Source organism: Phoxinus phoxinus, assembly GCF_949152265.1.
Source record: "Phoxinus phoxinus genome assembly, chromosome: 17".
In the NCBI taxonomy this organism is placed as follows: Eukaryota; Metazoa; Chordata; class Actinopteri; order Cypriniformes; family Leuciscidae; genus Phoxinus; species Phoxinus phoxinus.
The window spans coordinates 16,289,766-16,316,114 of record NC_136892.1 but is presented as its reverse complement, the minus strand read 5'-3'; the positions used below and the strand labels follow the sequence as shown (position 1 = coordinate 16,316,114).

Below are 26,349 nucleotides of genomic sequence, written 5' to 3'. Positions count from 1 at the left end.
TAATTTATGATGATTACTAAAATGTGATAGGGAAAAAAAGCCAATAATAGTTAATAAGTAAACCAATGTTTGTCAAAGACCGTTTACTGTTCTTTTTAACTCTTTTTTTTTCTATTTCTAACAGAAATGACATAATGATTCTTGATAATTGAATAAATAGAAACATTAAATGGAGAAGTATAGAAATTTGGGTTAAAGAAAATTGCAACACTTATGTTGAGTTTAACTACATTTTCAGCCAACACCCACTAGCCTCACTTTGCTTCTGTAGTTTTTAAAAGGAAAAATAAATAATCTTTCAGGATCATTTTTGGTAACTTTCTTGTTTTTAAAATAACTTTAAAATAAGTTTTCGTTACTTTATACATATATATGTTATGTATAATCAAGTAAGTTTTACCTTGACAAAGTGTTTGACAGATTAGTTTGTGTCCGTCACTTCCTCTTCGCTATAAATAAGTGGTCTTCCTCGTTTTTTGTTTCACTTGCTTTGTAAACCTGATGAGAACATCATGGATCGTGAACCATGGCTGAATCTGTTCATGCTTGCAATACTGTGTCCTCTCATAACCGGTAGGTCATCTTACCTTGGCTTTAACCCTTAGAACCATCAGGTTTTTTTCTCTATTTAAAAGTTTGGTTTTTTGATGTTTAACTTAAATGATGATTTGAGGGAACGTTTCCTAAAAAACACATCAAGAGATGCATTAAACAGCTAATTGATACTTAATTTCACATTTAATAGTCTGTAGTATATAGTCCAAAGCAATAGTCCAAAATGAGTCTATAAATAATTTATTGTAACATTTAGACGCATAGATTTCTTGAACTCTCAGAAGCATAATCTTTTATGATTTTATTTGATAAAGCATTATAAAATAAATAATACTATGTTAATTTTACTTGAAAAGAAGGTTTTCCAGAATTCTAAACTACAGCCCTACCGAAGGGTCACACTAATGTTTAGTGTTCTTTACAGTGATTTCATACACAACAACCTTTTTTTCCATCTGATATTCCCCATAGGTGCTCCATCCTCTAGTTTGTGCTCTGATGAGAATCTCAGTATTAGAGGAGGCAGTTTTTCTCTCTCACTTGATGGGAGCCTTGTAAGATACAGCTGTCCAGAAGGCTATTACCCAACCATTACAATCCGTCGCTGTAACGGGGGAAGATGGAACCCGATGCCAAAAAGTAAAACCGCAGAGTGCAAGAGTAAGCAACACATTATGATACAAACATGATATTACTCTTATTCATAACTGAAAACACAACCACATTTTCCATTTCAAGGCTACTCACAAAACCATTCCTTTTGTCTCAGGAGTCACATGTCCTAATCCTCGTGGTTTTGAAAATGGAGAGGTGTATCCAAATCAGCCATGGTTTTTTGTGAACGACACAACCCACTACTCATGTCATTCAGGCTACATATTCCGTGGCTCAGGGACTCGTGTTTGCCAGTTGAATGGGAAGTGGAGTGGAAGCACAGCGGTCTGTGGAAGAAACTGTGAGTGAGAAGTCTCTCTGTGCATATAGTACAATGAAAAATGTCATGAATGCTCAACAAATTCAATAAAAAATTGTCATTAATTTCTCTTTAATTATCTGTTCCTCTTTTCAAACAGCTGATCACTGTCCTGATCCCGGCATTCCCGCGGGCTCTACAAAAAATGGCAACAATTTTAACATTGACGACAAAGTCACATACCGCTGTGACAGAACATTGACTCTGATTGGTTCCAAAGAGCGAGTCTGTCAGGACGATGGCCAGTGGTCAGGAACAGAGCCAGAATGTTATGGTAAACCTTCCTCTTTCCTGGTCAAAGTACATTGCACTAATTTCACCGAAAGTTCAGCTTTGCTAATGTTGTTGTTGTGTAAATACAGCTGGTTTCACATACGACACCCCAGAGGAAGCCTCAGAGGGTTTCAGCAGTTCTCTAAAGTCAAATCTCGAGCTTTCTAAACTACATGAAGAAACAGGTAGTCTTGTGCAACTCACGCTGCCTTCTTCCTCTGCAAGATAATATACTTATTTTTGTCACCACAACTTTTTGTGAACGAAACCTGTTCCCTGTGTCAGATCAGTACGGGAAGAAAATAAAAGTGCAAGAAGGTGGAAAACTCGATATCTACATTGCCCTGGATGTATCTGATAGCATAGAAGAAGATGAGTTTGAAAAGGCAAAAGATGTCATCAAAACACTCATAGACAAGGTATATGAAATAAACAGTGTGTTGATAACCATCATTTCAACTGACTGATTTCATTCTTCGATATTTCTGCCTAATTATGTCCCATTAGTACACTTGTGCACCATTAGTGCACACGTTAATGTAATGTGTTATATTTTTAATGTAACTACACATGAACATAATAAAGATTTGATCCTATGTTAATTACCAACAGATCAGTTATTACGACGTCACCCCAAACTATGAGATCCTGATTTTTGCCACAAACGTTACCCGGATAGTCTCAATGACGGACTTCAAGAGCGGGCAAGGAAATAACCTGGAACAAATCCTTAAAAGACTGGCGAATTATAAATATGAAAGTAAGTGTTTTGTTTCAGTTTAGCAAAAGTTAAAATGCATTTGTTCAGCGTTGTACAGTTTTTAAGTACGTCTGTTTTAATATATACTGACGTTTTTGTGACTAAAAGGTAAAGGTGCTCGAACAGGAACTAATATTGCCGAGGCCTATAAGAAGATTTTAGAGAGTATTAAAATAGAAGAGGACCGCAATAAAGAAGACTTCATGAAGACCCAGCATATCGTCATCATGTTCACTGATGGTATTGATGACAAACTTGATGGTTACCACTGAAACGTGGTCTTTTGTTCTTAATGTAAAACAATTAAATGATCACAAATCAGAAAAAAAGTAACTAACTAAAGCTCTATATTTACTATACTTTACAACTTATTTTGTCTTTAGGTCAGGCCAACATGGGTGGTAGCCCAAAAAAATGGGTGGACCAGATCAAACATCTTGTGATACAAAATAATCCTTCACGAGAGGACAAACTGGGTGAGGAAGAACATGAATGATCTTTGAGATTAAACTATAGAACATTAACAGAGCAAATCTTCAAATACATCTCACTTATGTTTAATAACTCAGTTCTATTGTTTATTATTGATATATTTTTGCATTTGTCGTACAGATCTGTATGTGTTTGGGATGGGAGATGACGTGCATGCTGAGGACATTAATGATTTGAAGACTGATCGGGGAAATGAGAAGTTTTTCTTCAAGCTTAAGAACTTGGAAAAATTGAAGGAGACATTTGACAACATGATTGGTACTTCATTATGTGTCTTTTCCATTTAGGAACATGGTAGAAATATACATTTAAGATAACTATTGTCCTCCGTATTCATTTCAAAGCACAGTCAATTTATATAATTAATGAATATATAAGTTATTATTAATATTCATAAATTAATATATAATTATTTTATATATAAGTTTCTTCTGTTCTCCTTGCCTCTCCCTTAACAGATGAGGGCACCAGTGTAGCATTATGTGGACTTTACAGAGATTACGGTGATGATTCCAGTGACCGCCGTCGTCAATACCCCTGGTTGGCAAAGATCAGTGTGACTGTGGGTATCCCTATATCATAGTCTTATTTCTTATTTAAAAAGCCATTTAAATAAATAGCTTAGCATCACCACTAGTAAAGTACAGTAGTGAACATATGCTATGTTTTTGTTGAATTATAACATCCATTCTCTGATGATTTTGCAGCGCAGCACTGGAAAAATCTCTAAATGCATGGGGTCACTAGTCACCTCAACCTTTATCTTGACAGCGGCTCACTGCTTCATTTTTGGTGACACACATGATAGGATAACTGTTGATATTGGTTCAAATATCCGAGGTAATGTTATGTCTTCCATCATATCATTTAGAATAATGTATAATGGTGTAAATCTCATCACTGGTGTTTCCTTTACTCTTATAGGAATAAAAGTGAAGCAGTACATACCTCATCCTCGCTATAACCTCAAAGCAAAAAAGGACATGGGAATACCCGAATATTATGAATTTGACGTAGCTCTTATTCAATTGGAGAAACCAGTAATTATGGATCTCGATCTTCGGTGAGGAATGCAACTCATGCGTCATTTTACGCTACTAAAAAGTGTTAAAATAGTGTAATGAATGAATGACATATTGTGAATGTCTGTACAGGCCAATCTGCATCCCATGCACCAAGGAAACCAGTGGAGCTCTGAGACTTACAGATAAAGAAGGAACGTGCAGAAAACATAGTGCGTTTCAACTTCCAACAGATATGTCAGAAATGCTGCATGCAGATTAGTTTTGTGGATACTCATATAAAAATATGCTGGGTTAGAATTAGAAAACAACCATTTCTAAATGTTATTTGGCAACCCAGCGCTGGGTAAAAAAATAATAATAACCCAGAAAATGACCCAACAGGCAGTGTGTAAAAATATAGTAAATATATACCTAGTATCATTACACTGCCACAATTTATATAGTTTAAACACATTTTGGCAGTAGAAAGCCTATATCTACATTGCTAAAATACAACATATATTTTATTTACATTTGAACTGCTTTCAGAGGAAGTGATAATGAGTGCAGACACTGTGAATGCTGCTTTCATGACTGACAGGAAGAAAAGCATTGAGAAGAAGGAAATCAAAATCAAGCAGGGAAAATGGGTAATGATGTGTTTATGCTGAAAACTGGGTTATCCGTTGATTGTTCTCCTTATATTTGTATTCATTTGTGGGTTCATTAAGTTTATACAGGGCTTGATTTTTTATTTTTTTGGTGGATCTCAAAAGAGAATGGGCTTATTAGCAATAGTTTAATTAGATGCATGCTTACCTCAACAATTAAATAAATTTGTCCTTTTCTTCAGCGGGATGCTTGTGTTGAAGATGCCAAAAAAGCTGAGGGAATTACTGCGAAAAATGCCGAAGATATCATTACAGACAATTTTCTGTGCAGCGGTGGTATTGAACCTACTAGAGATGATATTGCCTGCAAAGGTACGTTTGATTTTTGCCAGAGTGCATAATATATGGCTCTAATCTACCATTTTTGTTGTTGCTAGAATCACCAAAATGTCATAAACAACTCCTTATCCTTAGTAAATTGAATTTGCTAAAAGATCTAAGCTCTTAATGCTGTGCATGTCATCAACAGGTGACTCTGGAGGGGCCACTTTTGTAGTTCCTGGTAACCGAATAGTCCAGGTGAGATTTTGAATATTTTTTCATGTTTGTTGATTCCTTTTTACAGAACACTGAACTATTTCAAATCATTCGCATAATCGCATACTCTTCTGAAGACTCAATAGCAATTCATGTCTATTTTAAGAGATGTTTGTTTTAATATCTGAATAATCTTGGACAGGTTGGTATCGTAAGCTGGGGAGTGAAGGATCTGTGCGCGCGCAACCCGAGCGCTTCGTCTGATGCACAATCCAGAGATTACCATACAAGTCTGTTCAGTGCAGAAGTACTCTCATTCCTTAAAGTCTACCTAGGAGATGGCACACTGGGAATCCCTCTTACGTTCTTGTGAACATTGTTTTTAACAGTAGTTCAGAAATGTTGTGCATGCCTCTCAGTTAAATAAACTTTTCTAATTTCCTTTACACTTTGAGGCAATTTGTAAGAAATGTGACACAATAAAACCATTGTGCTTCAAAGTGCAAGATTTTGAAAACTGTTCTCGTCTCCATGTAAACTACAAAAACGCACATTTGCGAAAACGGTGATGTCATGCGCATATGATTAAGTCAATAGACTTAATTCAGATCTGCGCCATGACAGGTATGAAAGTGAGGGATAGACTTACAGGTGTTGTGCCGAATTTCGACCCCCGCCAAATGATTACCCACCTAGCATAGGTTTAGGATTAGCCTAGTTGTGGGGGAGGGGTTAGGATTAGGCAATCAGGTATTTACTTCAAGGAGGGGGGTAATAATTTGGCAGGGGGTCGAAATTCGGCACAACACCTGTACCTTGTTTTCAATGTCATTTACTGTACAATGCTCCTATCACTTATAATTTTCCACAGCTCATGTTGTCTGGAGTTTTTTTGTCTACTGAAATTTATTGGAAAGATATTTCTGCAGTGTTTCGTCAGCAGAACAATCCAAAAAAATACATTAAATAACAGTACAATCCGAAGAGACATTGCTACTGATCGCAGCCTCGCTTTCGATTATTCACGTTAAAAATCAAAGATGGAGCTGCTGTGAATAAGGTCTAGGCGCAAAGTTTTTTTTTTACAAAGTGTCATCGACAACTATTGGCCTGGCATGAATAGGCCTACAGTGTTTTTAATTAGTTTTGAGGATCTGAGTGGGATCGTTTTGACAATGTTGTCGTCTGTACGTTAGCCTACTAGTTTTTAGTATAGGCCTACATCGTGGTCATGTAACTTAAATGTGACCTCAGTCAAAATAAAGCTTAAAATTGAATTTTACATGACTTCATTGTTTTGGATGCAATATAATAATTGAATGTTCATTGCATCCATTGCATTCATTGTTAAAAATTACAAAAAAGTTTTAAAACATTTAGACGTTTTTAAATATTTATATCTGTTTATAATGTAAATGTGATAATATAATATAATATAATAATGTTGTTGTTTTTTTATTCGGAACTAATTATTACAACGAACCTTTCCTGGAGGAAGCATTTCAATGTAGAGACTTTAAGCTCTTCCGCTGGAGTGGTTGCTATAGGAACGAGGAAAGCCGATCTGAGGATTACAGCAGACAATCCAAGCAGTTTGATTTTCACTGCCTATGTTAATAAAAAAGCATTTGAAAATAGCAAAACCATCATGTCATCTGTTTCCCAGGAGCTGAAAGACACGTGAGTAGTTATGTGCGTGTTTATGAGGCTTTCTCTAGAAAATAACGCGTTAAAATGCGTTTTGCATTAGCATGTTCATTTTGATAGCATATTCGAATATCTTAGGATTTCCTTAAAATATAATAAATGATGGCCAATCCTTTTACAATATCAGTAGAGCTGAGCTTATGTTTTCACGCCAGCTAACACCTCTGATTTGCTCAAATATTGCGGCACAATAATACAACAGAATTTGAGTGTTTTCAAATCCAGTGGATAGAAATAAATTCAGATGTACAGTTAACATTACCGATGGTTTTATAATAAGATGCTTGGCTGTTGGAAGTAGTAAGTTTTCCCTGTGCTCTTGTAGTTCAGTGGCCAGCTCCAAATGGCTTGATGCCCACTATGACCCAGTCGCCAATCTATACACCTTTTCCTCTTGCATTGGTAAGTCCCTTGAGTCACATGAACTTTCACACTAATTTACATATCTCCAGTTTACCCTGCAACTACTAATCTCACCAGCTCATTCTTCCTGTTATTTTTCACAGCTCTTTCAGATTTGCATGGAGATGGTGAGAATAAGGTGAGAATGTGTGTTTGTTGCATTGTGTCCCTTGTGAGAAAGATGTGCGCTTATAGTGCACCAAAATTTTTACATTATCCCATAATTTACTCACCCTCAAGCCATCCTAGGTGTATATGACTTTCTTCTTACTTTCAGACAAATAGAAATCGGAGTTAACGTTATATATAAAAAAAATCCTGGCTCTTCCAAGCTTTAATGGTACCTTAGAGTTTGAAGCGCATACATCCATCATAAAAGTAATAATTCGGCTTCAGGGTTTTATTAAAGCTCTCCTGAAGCGAAGCGATGGGTTTTTGTAAGAAAAATATCCATATTTATAACTTTATAAACTGTAATCACTGGCTTCTGGTAACAGCCGTACGTGGGAAGAGTGACCTCTGACCTGACGAGTGACGTATTGATGAATGTGGAAGCACATAGGATGAAGCAAAACACCGGTCACGAATTAGGAGTCTTAAACTAGAATTTTTAAAGTGAAAGGTTGGAGGAGCTTGAGTTTGTTGCCTAGCCCTATTTGTTTGAATCGAGAGAGACGTCTATTCTCACCTAAGCTTACGCTACGTCACTCGTCGGGTCAGAGGTCACTCTTCTGCCGGAACTCAACTCGCGTACGGCCGTTACTGGAAGCCAGTGATTATAGTTTATAAAGTTATAATTATGGATATTTTTACAAAAATGCTTCACTTCAGAAGGCCTTTATTAACTCCCTGGAGCCGTATCGATTACTTTTACAAGGGATGGATGGGCTTGACAGTACATTTGAACCATATTTCAAAGGCAATAGACATAATTATGAAATTACTTATAAATATGTACTTAAGTGGGTAAAAAAAAGCTAATTGCATTTACTATAAATTTAAACTGTAATACAATTTTAATTTAATTGTAAATAACATTAAGGGTACGAAAACATTACATTCAGTAAGTATATTATTTAAAAAAATATACATCCGTAGAGGTAATTTTAAAAGTGTAAAGTTTTTTATGCAATGGCAATAATCCATCATTGAGAAGTAGACTGGCAATAAAGAGTGACTTGAGCTGTCTGTGAACCAGCTGGTGGTGGGTGATCTTGGCACGGGAGTGTGTCACATGAAGCTAAAGGTGTACCGTGGCACTGGTCTGTTGAGTGAGAGCACCCTGCTGGACTTGCCCACTGGACTGGTCTCCTTCCTCATGGACCTGCATGAGCCACGAACACCGGCCATCGCTGTGGCCTCTGGTCCCTTCATCTACGTCTACAAGAACCTGAGGCCCTACTTCAAGTTCACACTGCCTAGTCTGGAGGTGAACCCTCTGGAGCTAGACGTCTGGAGTCAGGCCAGGGAGGTGAGCTGTTCATATCACACATTCAGCTCTATGCATTGAATGACTGAATGAGGCGTTTATATAGTGCTTTACTATGTACTACTGTACACCCTAAGCTTTACAATCACATGATGGGGTCTCTCCTCAACCACCAGCAGTGTGTAGCATCCACTTGGATGATGCGACGGCAGCCACAGTACAACAGCACTAGTGCGCTCAATACACACCAGCTATAGGTGGAGAGGAGAGAGACAGTGATAAAGCCAGTTGAGTGGATGAGGATTATTAGGAAGCCATGATTGATAAGGGCCAATGGAGGGAATTTGGCCAGGAGACTAGGGTTACACCCCTACATCATGTCGTGTGTGAGGCTGCCAGACGTTTACTGTAATGATTACTGGATGTGTTTTGACTCTTAGGACATGATTGATCCAATGACCCTTAAAGAGATGTTAGAAGGATTAAGGTGAGTTACTGTATATATTTAGTGTTTTAGACCCAATGCACTGCAGTTGTAATGGCTTTTAGAGTACAGCCTGATACAATACATGTGTATTTTACAGTTAGAGTACTGTCGATAATTGTATTGTTTTCTCTTGAACAGGGACAAAGCTGAAATTCCACTCTCTGTCAGATCGCTACGGTAAAAACTGTTCCAATATTAAATCTGTTCATATTATAATCTTATTAAGATTATGAATGTAGTATATTAATTATATGATTGTATATATATACACTATACAGTACAGTAAACATATATCTATATATATATATAATAAATAATATATACTATAATTAATATTAATACACTATAATAATAATAACCTTAATAAGTTTATAATATAAAAAAACTGTTTTGTTAAAATATTATTTTTCAATATTTTTAAAAAATAAGCAAGTTTAAAACTTGGAATTGGTTGCCTCAAAATAATACAATTATTTATTTAATATAAAATATAATATATAAACCTTTGTCAAAGTCGTATGGTACAACAACCAACATGCAGAAAAAGCATAACACATTTTTTTAAATCTATTAATTAGTTGCCTTTCTCGTGTGATTTATTCAGGTTCCTCATGCTTGAGCCACAGGAAATGGAGAGTTTTGTTCATCTTTACAAAGAACAGCCTATACGTAGACAGGTGCCAATATCGGAATACATATACACAGTCACTCACACACAGATGGCCAAAAACAATTGCACTAACATGGTTCTTTGTTCGTCTCAGACGGTCATTACCTGTATAGGGACGTTGAAGAAGAACATGGCAGATGACGATGCAGTTAGCTGCCTAGTGATTGGCACAGAGAACGGTGATGTTTACATATTAGATCCAGAAGCCTTTACCATTCTCTATAAGGTCAGCACATTCATATCTGCTTCATATGTTTGTAGTTTCTGGTTTTTATGTATCATCAGAATATCAGTGACTAGTCTGAAAAGGACTTTAGATGTAGTTCTAAATAAACCGATTTCCTAAAAAGAATGAACCCTTTACTATGAGTTTCCCTGTGTGTTTTCAGATGTCACTGCCTAGTACAGCCACCCTAATGGACGTGACGGGTCAGTTTGATGTGGAATTCCGTATCACTGTGGCCTGTCGCAACGGCAACATCTACATACTACGCAGGTAATTGAGTGAATCGAAACTTATTTTAAAAAATTTGCAGTCTAAGATTTTCAAAACTTGTAATCAGTTGAACCAATTGCTTTAAAAAATAATAAATCAATCTTAAAGCACTCGAAACTGGACATGATGAGGATGTATGCTGGTTAAATATATGTAAATACATTGTAAATGTGTTTTCATCAAAGTTTCATGTTCATGTGTATTTTTAATACCTCCCCCCCGTGGCATTTTCTCCTATAAATTCTAAATGTTCTGAAGCAGTGGGACAGAACAAAGACTCATTCCTGAAATCATTTGACTTGGTCAGTTAGATACGTGCTCTAAAGCAGTGATAAGAGAAAAAAATTATGTATAAGGGCTTTGAGGCTTTTTGAAGCAGTGTCACCCAAGATCATGTTTCACAGGTCAGAGTTCTCCAAACCTGAACTTTGGAACGCATTGAAATGCGAAACTTCTTTGCATGAGCTTGTGTTTCCAGTTTCCAGCATTCGCATAGGCCTACGTATGAATGGAAGTCGGTGAAACCAAAGATTTCAGTAGTGTGACCGGTAATTTAGTGTAACTTGTGTGAAAGATTGTTTCCACCAAGGAAAAACTAAAAAGGTAATTGCGACTTTTTATGCAAGTTTTATGCAACTCTCACTTTATACTTTGCAATTCTGACTTTTTCCTTGCAGTTGCGAGCTTATATCTCGCGATTCTGAATTTATTCCTCGGAATTCCGAGTTTATATCTCGCAATTCTGAGTGACTTATTTTCTCAGTATTCTGAGTTTAGATTTCACAAGTGTCTCCGCCCCCCTGACCTGAGACCTGACCTAACCGCATACACATGAGGAATACAAATCCAGAATTGCAAGATATAAACTCGCAATTGCGAGTAAAAAGGCAGAACTGTGAGTTTGTATCTCGCAATTCATACTTTTTTTCCCTCGGAATTGCAAGAAAAAAGGTCACACTTGTCACTTACCTTTGCCTTTTTTATTCCGTGTCAAGAGCAAGCTCGCATAAACCTGTGATAACGTTAAAAAGGCCAATAAATAGGTGAGCAACGCTCACTGCCATTTTTTTTTTTTTTTGCCTTAAAGGGATTCCCCAAAGCCCAAGTACTGCATTGAGCTGTCCTCTCACCCAGTAGGACTGGTGAGGATGGGAAAGAATGTAGTTGTAGGATGTACCGATGAGACGCTGCATGGTTACACTCAAAAGGTATGATACATGTATCTATGTCTGTCACAATAACAATAATGCCTCAAAAACTGAAAATGATAACTTTCTAATGAATTCTCCTGTAGGGGAAAAAGCTGTGGACGGCTTATTTGCCAGCCCCTGTTACCACCATGGCACTGATGGACCTCCCCACACGAGGATTCCAGGCTGTACTGGTGGGTCTGGCCAATTGTGAAGTACACATGTACAGAGACAAAAATCTGATCAGCACCATCAAAACACCAGTAAGTACTGTCATGAATTCAAAACTCAATGGCATCATATTGAAGTGTGAAGTTGAAGTGTCCCTGTTCTCGTTATCATTATCAGAGACTTTCATTTCTGTCTTACAGGACGTAGTGACAAGCATTTGTTTTGGGCGCTATGGACGGGAAGACGGCACTCTGATAATGACCACCAAAGGTAGTAACATATGCTACGTGCCAAAAAGTTTACGTCAACTGTAAGATTGGATACAAAGCATTTCAAATGTTTTTAACTTTCTGTGATCCAGGAGGAGGTTTGATTGTGAAGATCCTCAAGAGGACGGCTGTGTTTGATGACAGAGACTCGGCCCCTGGACCCCCGATAGCCCAGAGCATCCGCCTGAACGTGCCCAAGAAGACCAAGCTCTATGTGGACCAGACTTTGAGAGAGCGTGAAAATGCAGTTGGTTAGTGATGAACCGACATTTTTTTTAAAAATAGAAACACCTAAACAGAAATGAACTCTTTCCCCACCATTGACGGAAATTCCTGGCAATCCATGTTTTCACTGTTATACGGTAGGGGTGCTATTACACATCTTCTGAAACAGTAGAGAATCTCTGGATCAAAACAAAGGCAGAAACAAGTGATAAAAGCATTGCTTACGCACATGTAGAATAACGCCACCATAAAATATTAAACCGCATATAAATCAAAACTGCCTAACGTTACAGAATGAAATGTCGACCCAGGACGAGCTATAAGACTGTGCAAGCTTTGGGAGTGTTGATGGAATAGATCTACATCTGTGTCGATCATCGTTCTGAATCCGATCCGGACGCAATCTTTGATGATAATTTTTTTTTTAATATATATAATTTTCTCAAGTGTTGTTAACATTCAAGTGTTGATGAAAAAAGATTGCATGTAGCTAGAATAAAATGTTGTTGTTTTTTTTCTTAAAGCAGAGGCTCTGTTCTTTTGATATATTGCATGTTCAGCTATTGATACAAAAACTATTTCTGGTGGCCTTGAAAATTTTGTGAAAATTATCAAAAATGCTGACTATGCAAAAGTTTTCCCTTAGCTGAAAGTCTATTTTGATAGTTAAGTTTCACTGAGTAACTGAACTTTGTTTGCTGTTCAGGGTGTTGTGTTCTCAAGTGATAAATTAAACCAATTTGAACAAATTGTACATATTGCATATTACATACTGGTCAAAACTATAAGGACTAATTACGGTAAGATGTTAAAATGTTTTTGAAAAAAGTTTCTTCTGCTCACCAAGCAGAAGATTTGATTTGTTAGATCAAAAATACAGTAAAAACACTAATATTATGAAACATTATTACAATTTAAAATATTTTTTTTATTGTAATATATTTTCAAATGTGATTTTTCTGTGATGGCATCATTACTCCAGTCTTCAGTGTCACATGATCCTCCAGAAATCATTCTAATATGCTCATTTGCTGCTCAAGAAACATTTCTTATTATTAACAATGTTATATAATTATCAATATTTACATATTGTAGCATACTTTTTGGCCATGTGGTGAAAAGTGTCCGCCCACACATCTGGCATGTGTATCTTTTGTATTTTATCCACGTTTTGTGAACAAAATAGATGCTTGCTGACACAGTCAAAACACGCCACTGAAGAAGCGGTTATTAAACGTCAATGTTTAGGTCAAAGGCTCTCCAAAACCATTTCGACCGAAACCAAAAGTTCCTTTTTTTGCGCCGTTTCCGCCGATTATTTCCGTTTGCTAAAATTTCGGTGCATCGCTACAATTGGACCATCTGTGAAGCAGCATTCACACAGTATTAGAACAACTGAGATTATTTAGTCATTCTTCCTTCCTTATCAGCCTCTTGTTGCTTTTTCTATGCAGCCATGCACCGAGCTTTTCAGATGGACCTAAGCAGACTGCGTTTAGCTGCAGCACGCGCTTATGTCAAAGCCCTGGAGTCCAGCCTCGCACCCATGTCTGCGAGCCTGACCGAGCCACTCAAGATGAACGCTGTGGTGAGTTGTGCAATACTGAGTGCATGAACATGATGAAACCGGATGACCGATACTGATCTCCACTTCTGCTTTCTGTTCCTGCAAGGTTCAAGGGCTGGGCCCATCCTTCAAGCTCACCCTGAACATCCAGAACACTGCAGCGTCTCGTCCGGTCATGAACCTGGCCATCAGTTTTCTGTATGATGAAAGTTTGTACAGCATGAGGACAGCCTTCTTCAAGGTGACCTCAGCTGAGCAGTTTCATGATCTCTATTCTTACCTGATAAGTGCTGTCTTTTTATGTGTAGTTATTAATGTTGAGGAAATGTTTGACTGAAAACAGTGAATTGTTGTGTGTCTGTAGATTCCCCTACTGGTTCCAGGACTGAATTACCCCATTGACACTTTTGTGGAGTGCTTGAGTGACAAAGGCATCTCTGACATCATCAAAGTAAGACTCGCACCCAGTTAGAACATTTATATTCTGAATGGCTAGAAAAATATGCAAATTGAACAATATACCAATATTAGCCCCAAAGTTTTATACAAAACTGAATTAACCATTCTATTTACAGAATAATAACTAGGCGTCGCTCGCGTGTGTATGATGAAGTGACAGTAAAGACTTTCATAATGTTACAAAATATTTATACTTCAAATGTTTCCACAAAAATACTCAACATTGATAATACTACAAAATTATTCTTTAGCACCTAAACCAGCATATTTCGAATGATTTCTGAAGAAATGTTTTTTTCACTGAAGACTGAACAGGAACAAATTAAATTTCATTAATATTTAATATATTTAAATAGAAATGGTTATTTTAAATTGTATATATATACACACACACAATATTACTGTATTTTTGATCAAATAAATGTAGCCTTGGTTTTAATACAGACTACTTTAAAAAACATTCAAAAAATCATATCGATCCCAAACGAATGGCAGTGGGTGTATAAAATGTTGGTAAAACAGTGTTTATCTAAAATGCTGTGGCATAAGTAATCTATTCATGTCTACAATTGCTTGAAACTGAATATACTATTATCATTCTATCACTGGTGCCACCTCAAAAAATAGGAGCATGATGCCCCTATACAGTCCCATGATGTACACCATAAATGTTGATTACTGTAAGCATGAAATCAAGCTGATGTGTTGTTACGTTTCTGATTTCAGGTGTTTGTGCTGAGAGAAGGAAAGAGTGCACCTCTCCTCACCGCCCACATCAACATGCCTGTGAGTGAAGGACTTGCACTGAACTGAGAGCGAGTCGTGTCGTCTAGCTGAGCCTCGCAGGCGTCTTCAACTCTTGCTGTGCTCCTAGCAGCAGCAGTTAGCAGCGAGGCTTCTCCATGGAGCGTCCTGAAACGTCACAGGAGTAAAGAGAAGCTTGTGCTGGCCGCAGAGCCGGTGCTTCCTGTAGTTTAGATCAGGATTGAGGGAGGCGAGTCCTCAGGCAATACCTTTTAATGGATAGTGACTGGAGCCTTTGATTGACAGCTGTGTGGGCCAAGTGCTCCATAGTTTGGATGTAAGAGTTATTCTGATGTTTATTTGTGGTAGTCATGTATATTTGTATGTAAATTCATGTGTATTATTCCTGATGTAATGATCACACACAAACTCAATTATGAGGCTTTATTGACTTTTGTTGTAATATAATGATTCATTACATAATCAGTGTTATGGTTTATGGGGGAAATCTTGCAAAACCGTTCAAGGCAGAGCAGTAAGTAAAAGATTAGGTGCATCCCAATTCACATACTTATGCACTATTCTATGACGTGTTGTAGTATAGATAGTGTGAATAGCACTTTAAATACCCGGATGATGCAATTAATTAACCGAAAAAATAAAGTGTGAAAAATTTGACACTTCATGCACTCAAATGTCGTATCAGAGGGACATCAGAATTCAATGTTGAATGACAAAATAACATTAACATATAACATAAAATAACATATGTGAAATTCATACAATACATGGTTGACTACATAGTGCATGAATACATAGTGCATACCGGTACATAGAGTATAAGAGCACAGTGTTTCATCTGGGACACAACTATTGTATACTACTTTTAAAGCACACACATGAAGAGGCACAAGGGTGAAAGGTCACAGGAGATAATCTCATATAAAGGGCAGCCAGAGCTGTTGACGACTGACCATTCGCTAAGCGCCGTTACTGACCAGTCCTGCCTTAGCAAATGTTGCTGCTCACCATATTATCAGACAAGCTTTTGCTCATCTATTCTATATGTCTATGGAATCCAGCTGATGAATGTTAAAAACATTGGCAGCCAATCAGAATCCATCCTGCTATAATGAGCTCAAGCATTTAAAGTGACAGACAAGCACGTGCTTCTAATAAACAGAACAATATCAGCTGGAGTGGACGCTAATATAGTTATCTTGGTGTTAACAGGCCTTAAGGCTGTTAAAAGGTTTATAAGTTATCATTAAAAAACTTTTTCCCTGTGGAGAAAACTAAAGGAGTTTTTACTTTCTGAAACCCAACTGTTGCACTCGATTTCACAGTTATAGTCTAAACTTTTTACTCAGACTAGTCATTGGCATGAGTGCAAACGTTCTCTTTGGCTCAGATACTTTTAAGTTTTGCCTAAATATTTCTTGCATGCTTGTAAACTTTATTGTACACTACCGTTCAAAAGTTTGGGGTTGTAAGTTATTTTTGAAAGAACTCTCTTCTGCTCACAAAGGCTTCAATTATTTAATCAAAAATACAATAAAAACAGAAATATTGTAAAATATTATTGCAATTTAAATGAACTGTTTTCTATTGTAATATATTACAAAATGTAATCAATTCCTGTGATGGCCAAGCTGAATTTTCAGCATCATTACTCATTTATTATTATAATGTTAAAAACATTTGTGCTGCCTAATATTTTTGTGGAAATGTTTTTTTTTTTTTTTCAGGATTCTTTGATGAGTCATAGTTCAAAAGAACAGCATTTATCGTAAATAGAAACTCAACATTATGTAACATACATTTCTGTCACTTTTGATCCATTTAATTCATCCTTGTTGACCTCAAACCTTTGAACCGTAGTGTAAACAAAAAATCAGGTTCACTGCTTTCTTCTGAGTATTCTATTAGCTGTTGCATCTCAATATTTGCTTTCCTTTCCTAAATCGTGCATATTGCCATATACTGCTGATACTAGTGCTATTCTGCTGGTCAGGCACCTGCTTCATAAACACAACTGAGGTAACATGAGGCATGTAGTAAAGAAGATTTGGGAGCGAGGAAGCAGAGAGGACAAGGAACATCCATCTAAGCAAACATAGTGAGGGTGATCCACTACAAGAAGACAGGGAAAAAACAAGAGGGAGAGAAATATTGCAAAGATATATTACTGAGCCACAGAGAGACATTTGCTTTTTCAAGTTCTCATTACTAATGACCAGTTTAGACCAACCTGGGAGAAGCTGAAGGATACCAAACCATCTTTATCAGCGTCCATTGTTTTAAAAGTTTCTGTTGGAATAAATGTGAACTCTCAACCCATCTAGTCCTACTGAATTTTTAATGGGTTACAGTAATTGCACTGTGAAAATGATCATAAAAAATTGAGTTTTCTACTTGGCACACTTACTGAACATAGTCTCCAGGCGGATCAGACAGGCCACAAAGTTGTCAAAGTCCACGTTGAGGTCTGCCTTTGCATAGCGCAGGATTATCAGCTGGAACAGGTTGTTGGTTAACTTGAAGCCTTATTGAAGCATACAATCCAAAAAGTCAACATAATTTACCACAGTAATTATAGATGTGCTTTTTAAAGAGTGTTGCATGTGGCAGATACCTGCTGATTCAAATGCCAGACGCATTTCATAAGAGCTCATTGTGCCAGACTTGTCCAAGTCAAACTTCCTAAACACAGCCTAATGATTTATTGAAGAAAAGAAAAAAATACTGTCAAGATCTACACTACCATTCAAAAGTTATTATTATTATTTTTTTAAACAAAGATCCTCTGCTCACCAAGGCTTTATTTATTTGATCAAAAATACAGTAAAAACTGTAATATTGTGAAATATTAAAACAACTGTTTTCTATTTTAATGTAGTTTTAACATGCAATTTATTTCTGTGATATCAAAGTTGATTTTTCAGCATCATTACTCCAGTCTTCAGTGCCACATGATCCTGCAGAAATCATACTAATTATATACCAATTTTCTGCTCAAGATTTTTTTCTTTTCTTATTATCTGAAACCCAACTGTTTCAGAAAACCGTTCAAAAGAACAGCATTAATTTGAAATATAAATATTTAGTAACTAAAGTTTTTACTGTCACTTTGATCATTTTAAGGTGTCCTTGCTTAATTTTTTGATCACCAAAATGGCATATTTTTCCTGTGAACATTATTTTATTCATGCCTTAAAATAGCGGATGTAAATCTACACCCTTGCTTCATTTATTATATGTGGAACCATGAATATGCAAATGAGCCCCGCCTCTACTCATACAGGCTTGTCAAGTCGATCTATCAGAACAATAATGCGTTTTATGTATCGCTCTCTACAACGTCATACACATAACGGTAATTAATATGATTAGCCTCTATAAACATCTAATAAATATTCTATTTAATCAATACATCTAACCATATTTAGCTTCCTTGGAAATGCTTTGAACGCTTAGGCCTATAGTTTCGCATAACATCGTAATATACATTGTTTAAATTTTTCTCAGAGACTGAGACCACTGCTTTGCAGCAGTTAATGATATGCAAAAGCCCGTCCGCACGGTGACTGGATTGGTTACAAAGTAGTTTGTGACATGAGAAATGTAGTCTGAGACTACAAAATTAAATGAGATTTTTTTTCACTGCTGTTTCAAGGAGAAAATACTCATCAATGGTGTTGATCTATGAATTTGCACATGGTTTGTCTTAAAGACAACACCACATAGACAACATTAAAAACTTGATTTTCACCACAGGGGGTCTTTAATAAAAGTTTCCAACCCCAAACCTTTGAACGGCAATGTATGTCTAATACTTCATACATACATACACCATAAAGTAAACATAAAATGACGCTACTGACAAGATATCGTTTGATCTTCTCCCATAGCACATGGAAGTCTGTCAGTCCCAGCTTTCCAACACCAGTTGTCTTTATAGCAGGTCAAGGTTTGTTCCAAGACTTGGCATACTATTCACATGCCTTTTAAGTGGTCCGCAAATGCTAATATTCATAAATGTGGAGTCTTTAAAGGATACATCCATAAGATTTATCATGGCTCGACAGGCCTCTTTGCCAAATCCGTCAGTTTTTATATCTTTATCTGTAAGAAGAACCAGAAATAAGACCATTTTATACTTCAGATGCCTCCTTTCAGGGAATATACAAGGTTAAATATGACCGTAGCTTTATTCACAGCATATGTGACGTTGTCAATTAGCACAGAACTAATTGTGAAAACTGAAATATGCGTTACGTGTCCATTAGCACACTCACGTTTGCCAACCACCCGGTTCAGAATCATCTGGAGTTTGGACACATTGATCTCCATTTCCTGTAGAACAAAGTGAGCAGGTCAATGAAGCTATTGGGCATAACAGCAACCCATTAACACCACTTCCTGCTGTCTTACCGGCCCTGCCAGCTTTGCGAAAAGTGCCTTAAAGCCTGCGTCAATGTCACTCTCCTGGAGTGCAGGCTGCCATAGAAACAACACATTCATTAGCAGAGAACTTCCCAGTATTCATCTATGTGCAGTATTGTTAAACATATTTCACAGGGAAACTCACCTCCTCCGGTACATCTGCTGAAATTTCATCATCTAGCTCCCTATAGTGAAAGAACTACATTTTATTTCTCTCAGAATCATCCACAAGTAAGATGGGTCATGGCTCGCCACTTAGTGCCAAATTTCATGACAACAACAAAAAGCACATTTCTCAATGCAATATTGCAAAATATTTAGGTCTTTCACCATCCAAACCTTCAATAATATTGTGAAAAGATTCAGGGAAACTTCTGTTAAATGCAAGGCAGGACATTTCTGTTAAATGTGTGTGACCTTCAAACCCTCAGATGGAATTGCATGAGAGACCATCATGTTACTGTTAAATATAATCACATGACTTGAACAACTGTTGTCACTTAACGATAACCATTCTGAATCTGAATATACTTTATATTATTTCTTTGTTTGGGAAAAAAAAAACATTACATTAATTTTTTTTATCTCAAATGGTCACTCACTGGGAGTCAGCAGCCTTTTCTGAAAAGACCCTCAGCACAAAGTCTCCTTCTTTCTGGGGCTCAAAGGTGGAGGGGACGATGATATATTCCCCTGCTGGCAGGCAGAAGCGCGAGCTCACCTCTCGAAGGTTGATGTAGAGCTCGGAACGGGCGCTGGACGTGTGGGTGAGGAAAAAATCACGCTTCAGATGCACACCCACCCCTCCCAGATACTGACAAGTGGAGGAGATTCATATCACTACACACATATCCTCAGCTATCATCAGGACCATGTGCAGGATCTCTCAGCGTTACGCTATCTAAACTAACAATCAATCTGCAGTTTAGGCACTGATAACAAATGGTTTACCTATGTTAAACAATGCTGATCTCGTACCTCTTTAGGGACCTGTAAGATTCAGAATTAAAAATTATAATTAATAATAAATATGCAGCTTTCAGTTTTTCTTTATAATTGGAATCACTTTTTTAGCAACCTATAATTTGTTACGTCCAGTAATGTAATACAGGGAACAGTGGGGCTAGTTGTCACACATTTTATGCCAGTGAATATTTCTCAGGGTGGGTTTATTTTTTAAAAGTTGATTTTCTCTATAAAACATACCTTAAAGCCTTATAGTTTGTGAGGTAAAGCCCATGTGACAACTTGCCCCAGTCTCCTCTACAACATGGACATATATTTAACAAAACTGATACATAAAAAGCATCTTAAAGTTGATATATTCTTCAGCAATTAATCAAATCTACTGTATTTAGCTACTATATATCAAATGAGTTTTCTACCTCATAAATGGCAAATCCAATCGTCTCCATGTCTTTGCCCTCCCGACGTAACTTTCTGCGATTCTTCTGCATCAGGGCCACTAGAAAAGTGCATTCATCTTGGTTTTGAATATCTGGTTCCTTCAAGACTATTTTAAACTGGGGATTGATCCAAAATGTTGCTGTGTGGAGAGAAATAGACTTTAATGTGAGAGCACTGTCACTCATGTCAGCTCACAAGCATCGTTTCGTAGAGAACATGCCTGGAAAATTCCTGCAGCCGCCAGCAGTGCTTCCTCTCCTCCATTCACCAGGATACAGGGACGTGTTCCACTTCTTCACCTCGCTGCTCTGCAGCGCATCCGCAGTTAAGTTACAGATCTCTAGTCTGCTGAACTCTCGCATGAAGTCACTGAACGACATCCTGTTTGTGTGTGGGAGAGAACAATACTCATATTTTAAGCTTAAAATGATAGTTCAGAAGATATTGGGAAAAAAATGTCAGTGCTTTTTTTTGTCCAAACAATGAAAGTCAGTGGGGTCCAATGTTGTTTTGGTCCCCTCATTGACTTTCATTATATGGACAAAAACAGCTGAAACATTCTTCAAAATATCTTCTATTGTGTTCCGCAGAAGAAAGAAAGTCAAGATTTGGAATGACACGAGGGGAGTAGAATTTTCTTTTTTGGGTGAATTGGGTAAATAGCAAAATAAGTATGTCATATGCCATAGATGTCCTTGTTGTGTTTAAGTTGTATTTAACACAGGAAAACTGCTGTAATGGTGCCATACATATTGAGAAATTAACTATTCCTGTTTAATATGCCACATATCTAACTATTTAAAAAGTAATATGCAAGTGAGGAACAAGATTCCATTGATTAAAGAAACTACTGCAAGAAACATGTACCAGAATTCTCCATCCTCTTGGCAGTTGTGCAGACGGGACCTTACAGATGGGTCGATTTCACGCCATTCCTTTGACCTGTATTGACAGATGGTGATAGCATTCAGCAAAACTTTCTGACATTATTCATTCATATTTTAGGAATAATTTTCCCTCTTCCCATCATTCTTCTCACTCATCGCTCCATGGCCCCATCCACTCCACTTCTCCCCAAGGGTTTCTGATGCGCAACAGCTTTGTGAGGTTTCTTCTGTACTCCACCTGGCCAAGGCCAACAGATTTACATCTGCCAATGATGAGCTGTCTGTGATTGGTTGAGTTTCTTGTCAATCAAAATCCAACACTCACCTCCTCCACTCCAGTAATGGAGTAGGCGTGACCTTTCACTAGCTTTTTAAAGGTGATAGCCTCCATGTCAAATAAACTTGTAATCTGAAAGTAAAAATAAAATAAAGTTGAGTACTTTTGAATATATTAATAACAATCTAAAAATACGAGAATCTAAAGTTAGGTTAGCATGGCCTCTGCTGGTAGATGCTGAAATTACACCATCTAAAGCATTTCTCTCCATTGACTGTCATTCAAAAGTATTAGTGATTATATTATATTCATTTAAAGGGCTCTAAAAAGCTAGAAATGGACTAGGTTTTTTATGTATTTGAATTCAGGTTGATTGGGACACTTCGTGCCATTGAGATGACAGGGAAAAAGTTTCCCAATCAACCTGAATTCACCTAAATGTTCAAGACACAGACTTCTCCAGATATTACTGGAGACTGATTGGCTAATGGTTATGTTGTTCCTGAGCACTAACATCTATCGAGCAGCCCATCAGGGAGCCTCTCTCCACAGCTCTTCTGATGATGCTGAAGAGGTTAGGTGGAGCTTTTTTCAGCTCATACATCTCTGTCACTCCACCTGTGAAGTCCTCAAACCCCTCAGACGTGCAGCCTCCGGAAAGAGCCTCGTAGCAGCCGTTCAACCTGTCACATTCATAACGACAAACGCATTACACAACCAAACAAGATCCTGGTCTGAAGTCTACCCGTGAAAGCGAATGACTGAGGCCTTCTTACTTCGCATAAGCCTTCTCCACCAGGGCGCTCCAGAACTCCGCTCCCTCGGCTGAGTGGACGAAAAGTAGCTTCCCATCTCTGACAGGCAGCCGGTCGTCAATCACCACGTCTACCCAGTCCCCGAACTGCCAAAACTAGAAAACCCAGCAGGAAACACATTGGGTTTAATGCTGCACTCACATCATGTCACAATTATCATAATGAAAAGAATGACAAAAAGGAATCAAAGAGTCTACTCTGAAGCTTTGACGTCCTCTTACTCTAGATTTGTTTCAGTGGAAATGTTCACAATGCCTAAATGCATCCATGTCTGACATTGATGACAATTGGTGATTTTGCAACTTTTCAACTTGTAATTACGAGTTTGACGAAGACGTGAATGTTTTTTTTACTAGTCAGGAACACATAATTATGATAATACTGACATGACATGAATGCAGCATTTACCAGTGCAAACAATGGGGGGATGGGTGTATTATATTTTTGGCATTTACATGATGTGTTAAATGTCCCAGGTTACTATTCTCAGTATCAGGCCTTTCATATATATATGTACTCAGCAAAAAAAGTCCCTTTTTTAGGATACTGTATTTTAAATTTGATTTTGTAAAATCCAAATAAGCTTTGCAGATCATTATTGGAAAGGGTTTAAGCAAAGTTATTCATGCTTGTTCATTGAACCATGAACAATTATTGCACATGCACTTGTGAAACAGTCCTTAGGACACTAACAGTTTACAGATGGAGGTCACAGTAACAATAACTATAATGCCTAAAGCATTTTACCATTATACCGACTGCTACTTTTGATATTGAAAATTCAGCTTTGCCATCACAGAATAAATTACATTTCAAAATAATTATACAATTGTAATAATATTTCACAGTATAAGTGTTTTAAATATTTGTTAAAAAAAAAAAAGATAAATAACATCTTTGTTAATTTTTCTCTCTATGTAAACATCAGTACAGTAGGTGCTGCTGGCTGTACTCCAAGTCTCTCTGCAGCACTAAAGCTCTGAGCATTACAAGCATTCACTGAGTGACTGAGCCTAAATGGCTCCTGGCTGGACAACAGAAGGGGAATTTGGCAGAGAGGAGTGAGAGATGTGGCCATTTCATTTTCTGGGTGAGGCCTGTATATATAGTCACTGCAGCAGACAGGGTGGGCTGAGGTTTAGGGACTGTGGCTTAAAGTAGATCTGCTGAGCTATGGAGAATCAAATGGAAGGGGAACAGATCAGTTTGCACGCTGCATTGGAAGGAAGGAAATGTTTGGGATTTTCCACAAAAACCAGGGCTTGGGAAATGTGTCAGAAGATTAACTAACGGGTTCTAAATGTATTTACTTAAATAATTGTAAAATATTCATTTTCTTGTGTGACTAAGTGTATAGATTACCTCTAAATTATGTCTCTCTTTCATAGATAATTGTAAATTATAATTAAATTTCAATCGTAATTAAAAGAGCAATTTGGCTGGTCATACGATCAAATATATTGTAATATATGTATTATATATATAAAATTAGACATTTATAAAATTAGAATTAGAAATATATAATAAAAAATATTACTGAAAAAAAACCTTAAAATCTGAATGTACACTGCTCAGTACCTGGAAGTGAAAGATTCCAGCATATTGTTGATGGAAGCTCTGGCCATGAGGCACCACCCGATGCAGCAACGGTTCATTGAGGGTGAGGCACGCAATGGCTGCCAGCAGCCAACAATCCCCTACAATCAATATATTGAAAAGAAAAAAAAGCGTAGTGAGATGGGACAGATGGGAAACATTCCTCATTGCTGCTGCAGCAACGTTATCATTGGCAAAAACATGCACTTTCTTGTGAGTTAATTGGCAGGAAAGCATCCTTGCCATGTTTTTGAGTTCTGCATTGATTTTATTCTGTTTTAGTAGATGCTTGTTTTACCTAGAGCTCCTTGGCAGATGTCTGTGCGAGTGGCCCCATCTACGATAAAGTGTGGATCAGTGCAGAAATCCTGGGGTACATAGAGAAGACCTATGGGTCAGACAGGGCATACAGATGACTGGAACATCTCTGCTTATTGATAGATAAATAGGTGGTTGGTTTATCAAACAGTGTTATTTTTTTATTTTTTTACTTTTTTACTATTCTAATATTCTCACCGTCGGCCTCTTCCAGTGAACACCTTTGGTTTTGGCAGAGCCGGGGCCCAGCTCTTTGAATCCTAAAGAAGACTGCTGGGCTGGGAATGTTTCATCCTCAAATAGACATCCACTCTGAAGGCAGCGGTCACGCAAGTATTCAAAATCTTGGCCCAAAAACTTCAGGGCCATATGGTTCTGACCAAATCCCTTATTTCGATCCCATTCACTCCTCAAACGAGCAGCGATTCCCGTGGCACAAATTTGCTCCATCCAGGAAAGAACTGTCAGAGACACAAAACATATCACTGCTACATCACATCACTTTCACATCAAATTCACTATTCCTTATTTTACCACAAAGTCTAAATCCAAAGTTTATCGCTTTGATCAATCATAGCAACCACATTATTATTATTTATTTATTTATTATCATATAATCTACCCCCAAAATTTAATTATTTAGAAGCAGATGTAATGTAATGTAAAAAACTGAAGATATCCTGGGGAAGAAATCCTTCCACTCATTATGTTTATGGATGGTGGATGGTGGTTAAATATAACACTTAGCCTACAGTTTGTTATTGACAAAGACAAGAGACATACTACTTATGCTTCTTCCAAGTGTAAAATTATTGTACCTTACCTTAAAACGGCACTCTCCAAACAATGTTATGACTGTCCTTGCAATGAGGTTCTGTTTAATCAACTTAGCCTATATACCATGTTAGGCTTGTCCCAGCATGTAAAGGCTGCTGTAAAGTGTGAAGACTGCAGTGCGGAGCGCGCGCACGCGTGTGGTTCCGAATGTTACTATTTACTTTGAGACAAGCAGTTATATTCCTCTAGAGGGCGCAAGGGTGCTGGAGGAGACATTTGCAGGTTATTATTTGTACATTCATATTTTAGTCAGGGACCGATACATACACAGGAAAATCGCTTGAAATAACAGATTTAAATAACCTTATTGAAAAGGCAAACGACTGACAAGCGCAGACAAAAGTAACAGATTACCGGTAGCCTACATGTGGCAACAATGTTAATGCGCTAGGGCTATATCTGCAGGAAGCCATTAATTTGGACAATAGAATAATTGTAATTATTATTTAAACCCACTGTAAATGAGCAGATTTCAGCTTCAGGATTGCAGATTTAGTGACTGCGGTATAGTAGCTAAAAGCTAAAATGTAGAGTTGTAGGCCTACCATCTACAGGCGAATACAGGTAGCCTAAATAGGCCTACTGGATTAAAAAAAAAAAAAAAAAAAGGATCTAGTGAACAAGAGTGCAACTGGGCAGTTTTACAATTCTATATCTGTATTGTGCTTCATAATTTAAAGCCAGAGTCTAAAGCAACTCATAGGCCTACCGAAAATATAAAACAGTGCTTGATATGAACTAGGCT

At 37.3% G+C, this 26,349-nt stretch overlaps 3 protein-coding genes across 4 annotated transcripts; 2 read left to right on the top strand and 1 right to left on the bottom strand.

Moving 5' to 3' along the window:
* Positions 1-444: 444 nt before the first annotated feature.
* On the top strand, positions 445-5,720 carry cfbl (complement factor b, like). The gene is made up of 18 exons (XM_079587118.1): positions 445-573; positions 1,027-1,215; positions 1,325-1,510; positions 1,629-1,802; positions 1,891-1,986; positions 2,087-2,220; positions 2,414-2,561; positions 2,670-2,801; positions 2,945-3,037; positions 3,174-3,311; positions 3,512-3,615; positions 3,761-3,893; positions 3,978-4,116; positions 4,208-4,287; positions 4,607-4,707; positions 4,911-5,040; positions 5,198-5,247; positions 5,408-5,720. Exons 1-18 carry the CDS (start codon positions 513-515, stop codon positions 5,576-5,578), a joined length of 2,259 nt encoding a protein of 752 aa, XP_079443244.1. The 5' UTR covers positions 445-512; the 3' UTR covers positions 5,579-5,720.
* A 799-nt stretch (positions 5,721-6,519) lies between these two features.
* bbs1 (Bardet-Biedl syndrome 1) lies at positions 6,520-17,360 on the top strand. The gene is made up of 17 exons (XM_079587123.1): positions 6,520-6,885; positions 7,238-7,314; positions 7,419-7,453; positions 8,513-8,785; positions 9,184-9,230; positions 9,369-9,407; positions 9,835-9,907; positions 9,995-10,126; positions 10,290-10,396; positions 11,484-11,604; positions 11,691-11,849; positions 11,958-12,027; positions 12,119-12,277; positions 13,706-13,839; positions 13,925-14,059; positions 14,183-14,269; positions 15,004-17,360. Exons 1-17 carry the CDS (start codon positions 6,647-6,649, stop codon positions 15,088-15,090), a joined length of 1,974 nt encoding a protein of 657 aa, XP_079443249.1. The 5' UTR covers positions 6,520-6,646; the 3' UTR covers positions 15,091-17,360.
* On the bottom strand, positions 17,017-25,721 carry LOC306985174 (calpain-1 catalytic subunit; the record flags this gene model as incomplete). Of its 2 annotated transcripts, XM_079587120.1 has the most annotated exons (22): positions 25,591-25,721; positions 24,966-25,228; positions 24,748-24,817; positions 24,432-24,550; positions 22,815-22,948; positions 22,553-22,721; positions 22,087-22,170; positions 21,914-21,999; positions 21,742-21,816; positions 21,095-21,255; positions 20,853-21,013; positions 20,446-20,457; positions 20,070-20,281; positions 19,613-19,652; positions 19,456-19,521; positions 19,320-19,377; positions 19,082-19,146; positions 18,906-18,974; positions 17,657-17,735; positions 17,450-17,566; positions 17,273-17,331; positions 17,017-17,154 (listed from the first exon to the last, which is right to left on the bottom strand). In XM_079587120.1, the coding sequence occupies exons 2-22, from the start codon at positions 25,215-25,217 to the stop codon at positions 17,128-17,130; spliced, it is 2,115 nt and encodes a 704-aa protein (XP_079443246.1). In that variant the 5' UTR covers positions 25,218-25,228; positions 25,591-25,721. The 2 variants fall into 2 exon arrangements, with proteins under 2 accessions (XP_079443246.1, XP_079443245.1); XM_079587119.1 differs by lacking the exon at positions 17,017-17,154 and having other exon boundaries at positions 17,237-17,331.
* Positions 25,722-26,349: the final 628 nt, after the last annotated feature.

Excerpts from the sequence above, each read along its gene's own strand:
- cfbl (XM_079587118.1), top strand. The coding sequence starts at position 513 with ATGGATCGTGAACCATGGCTGAATCTGTTCATGCTTGCAATACTGTGT. Across the intron at positions 4,288-4,606 it reads AGGAACGTGCAGAAAACATA|AGGAAGTGATAATGAGTGCA; the intron begins GTGCGTTTCAAC and ends AACTGCTTTCAG. Across the intron at positions 5,248-5,407 it reads CTGGTAACCGAATAGTCCAG|GTTGGTATCGTAAGCTGGGG; the intron begins GTGAGATTTTGA and ends AATCTTGGACAG.
- bbs1 (XM_079587123.1), top strand. The coding sequence starts at position 6,647 with ATGTTGTTGTTTTTTTATTCGGAACTAATTATTACAACGAACCTTTCC. Across the intron at positions 9,231-9,368 it reads GAGATGTTAGAAGGATTAAG|GGACAAAGCTGAAATTCCAC; the intron begins GTGAGTTACTGT and ends TCTCTTGAACAG. Across the intron at positions 11,850-11,957 it reads TCAGCACCATCAAAACACCA|GACGTAGTGACAAGCATTTG; the intron begins GTAAGTACTGTC and ends TCTGTCTTACAG.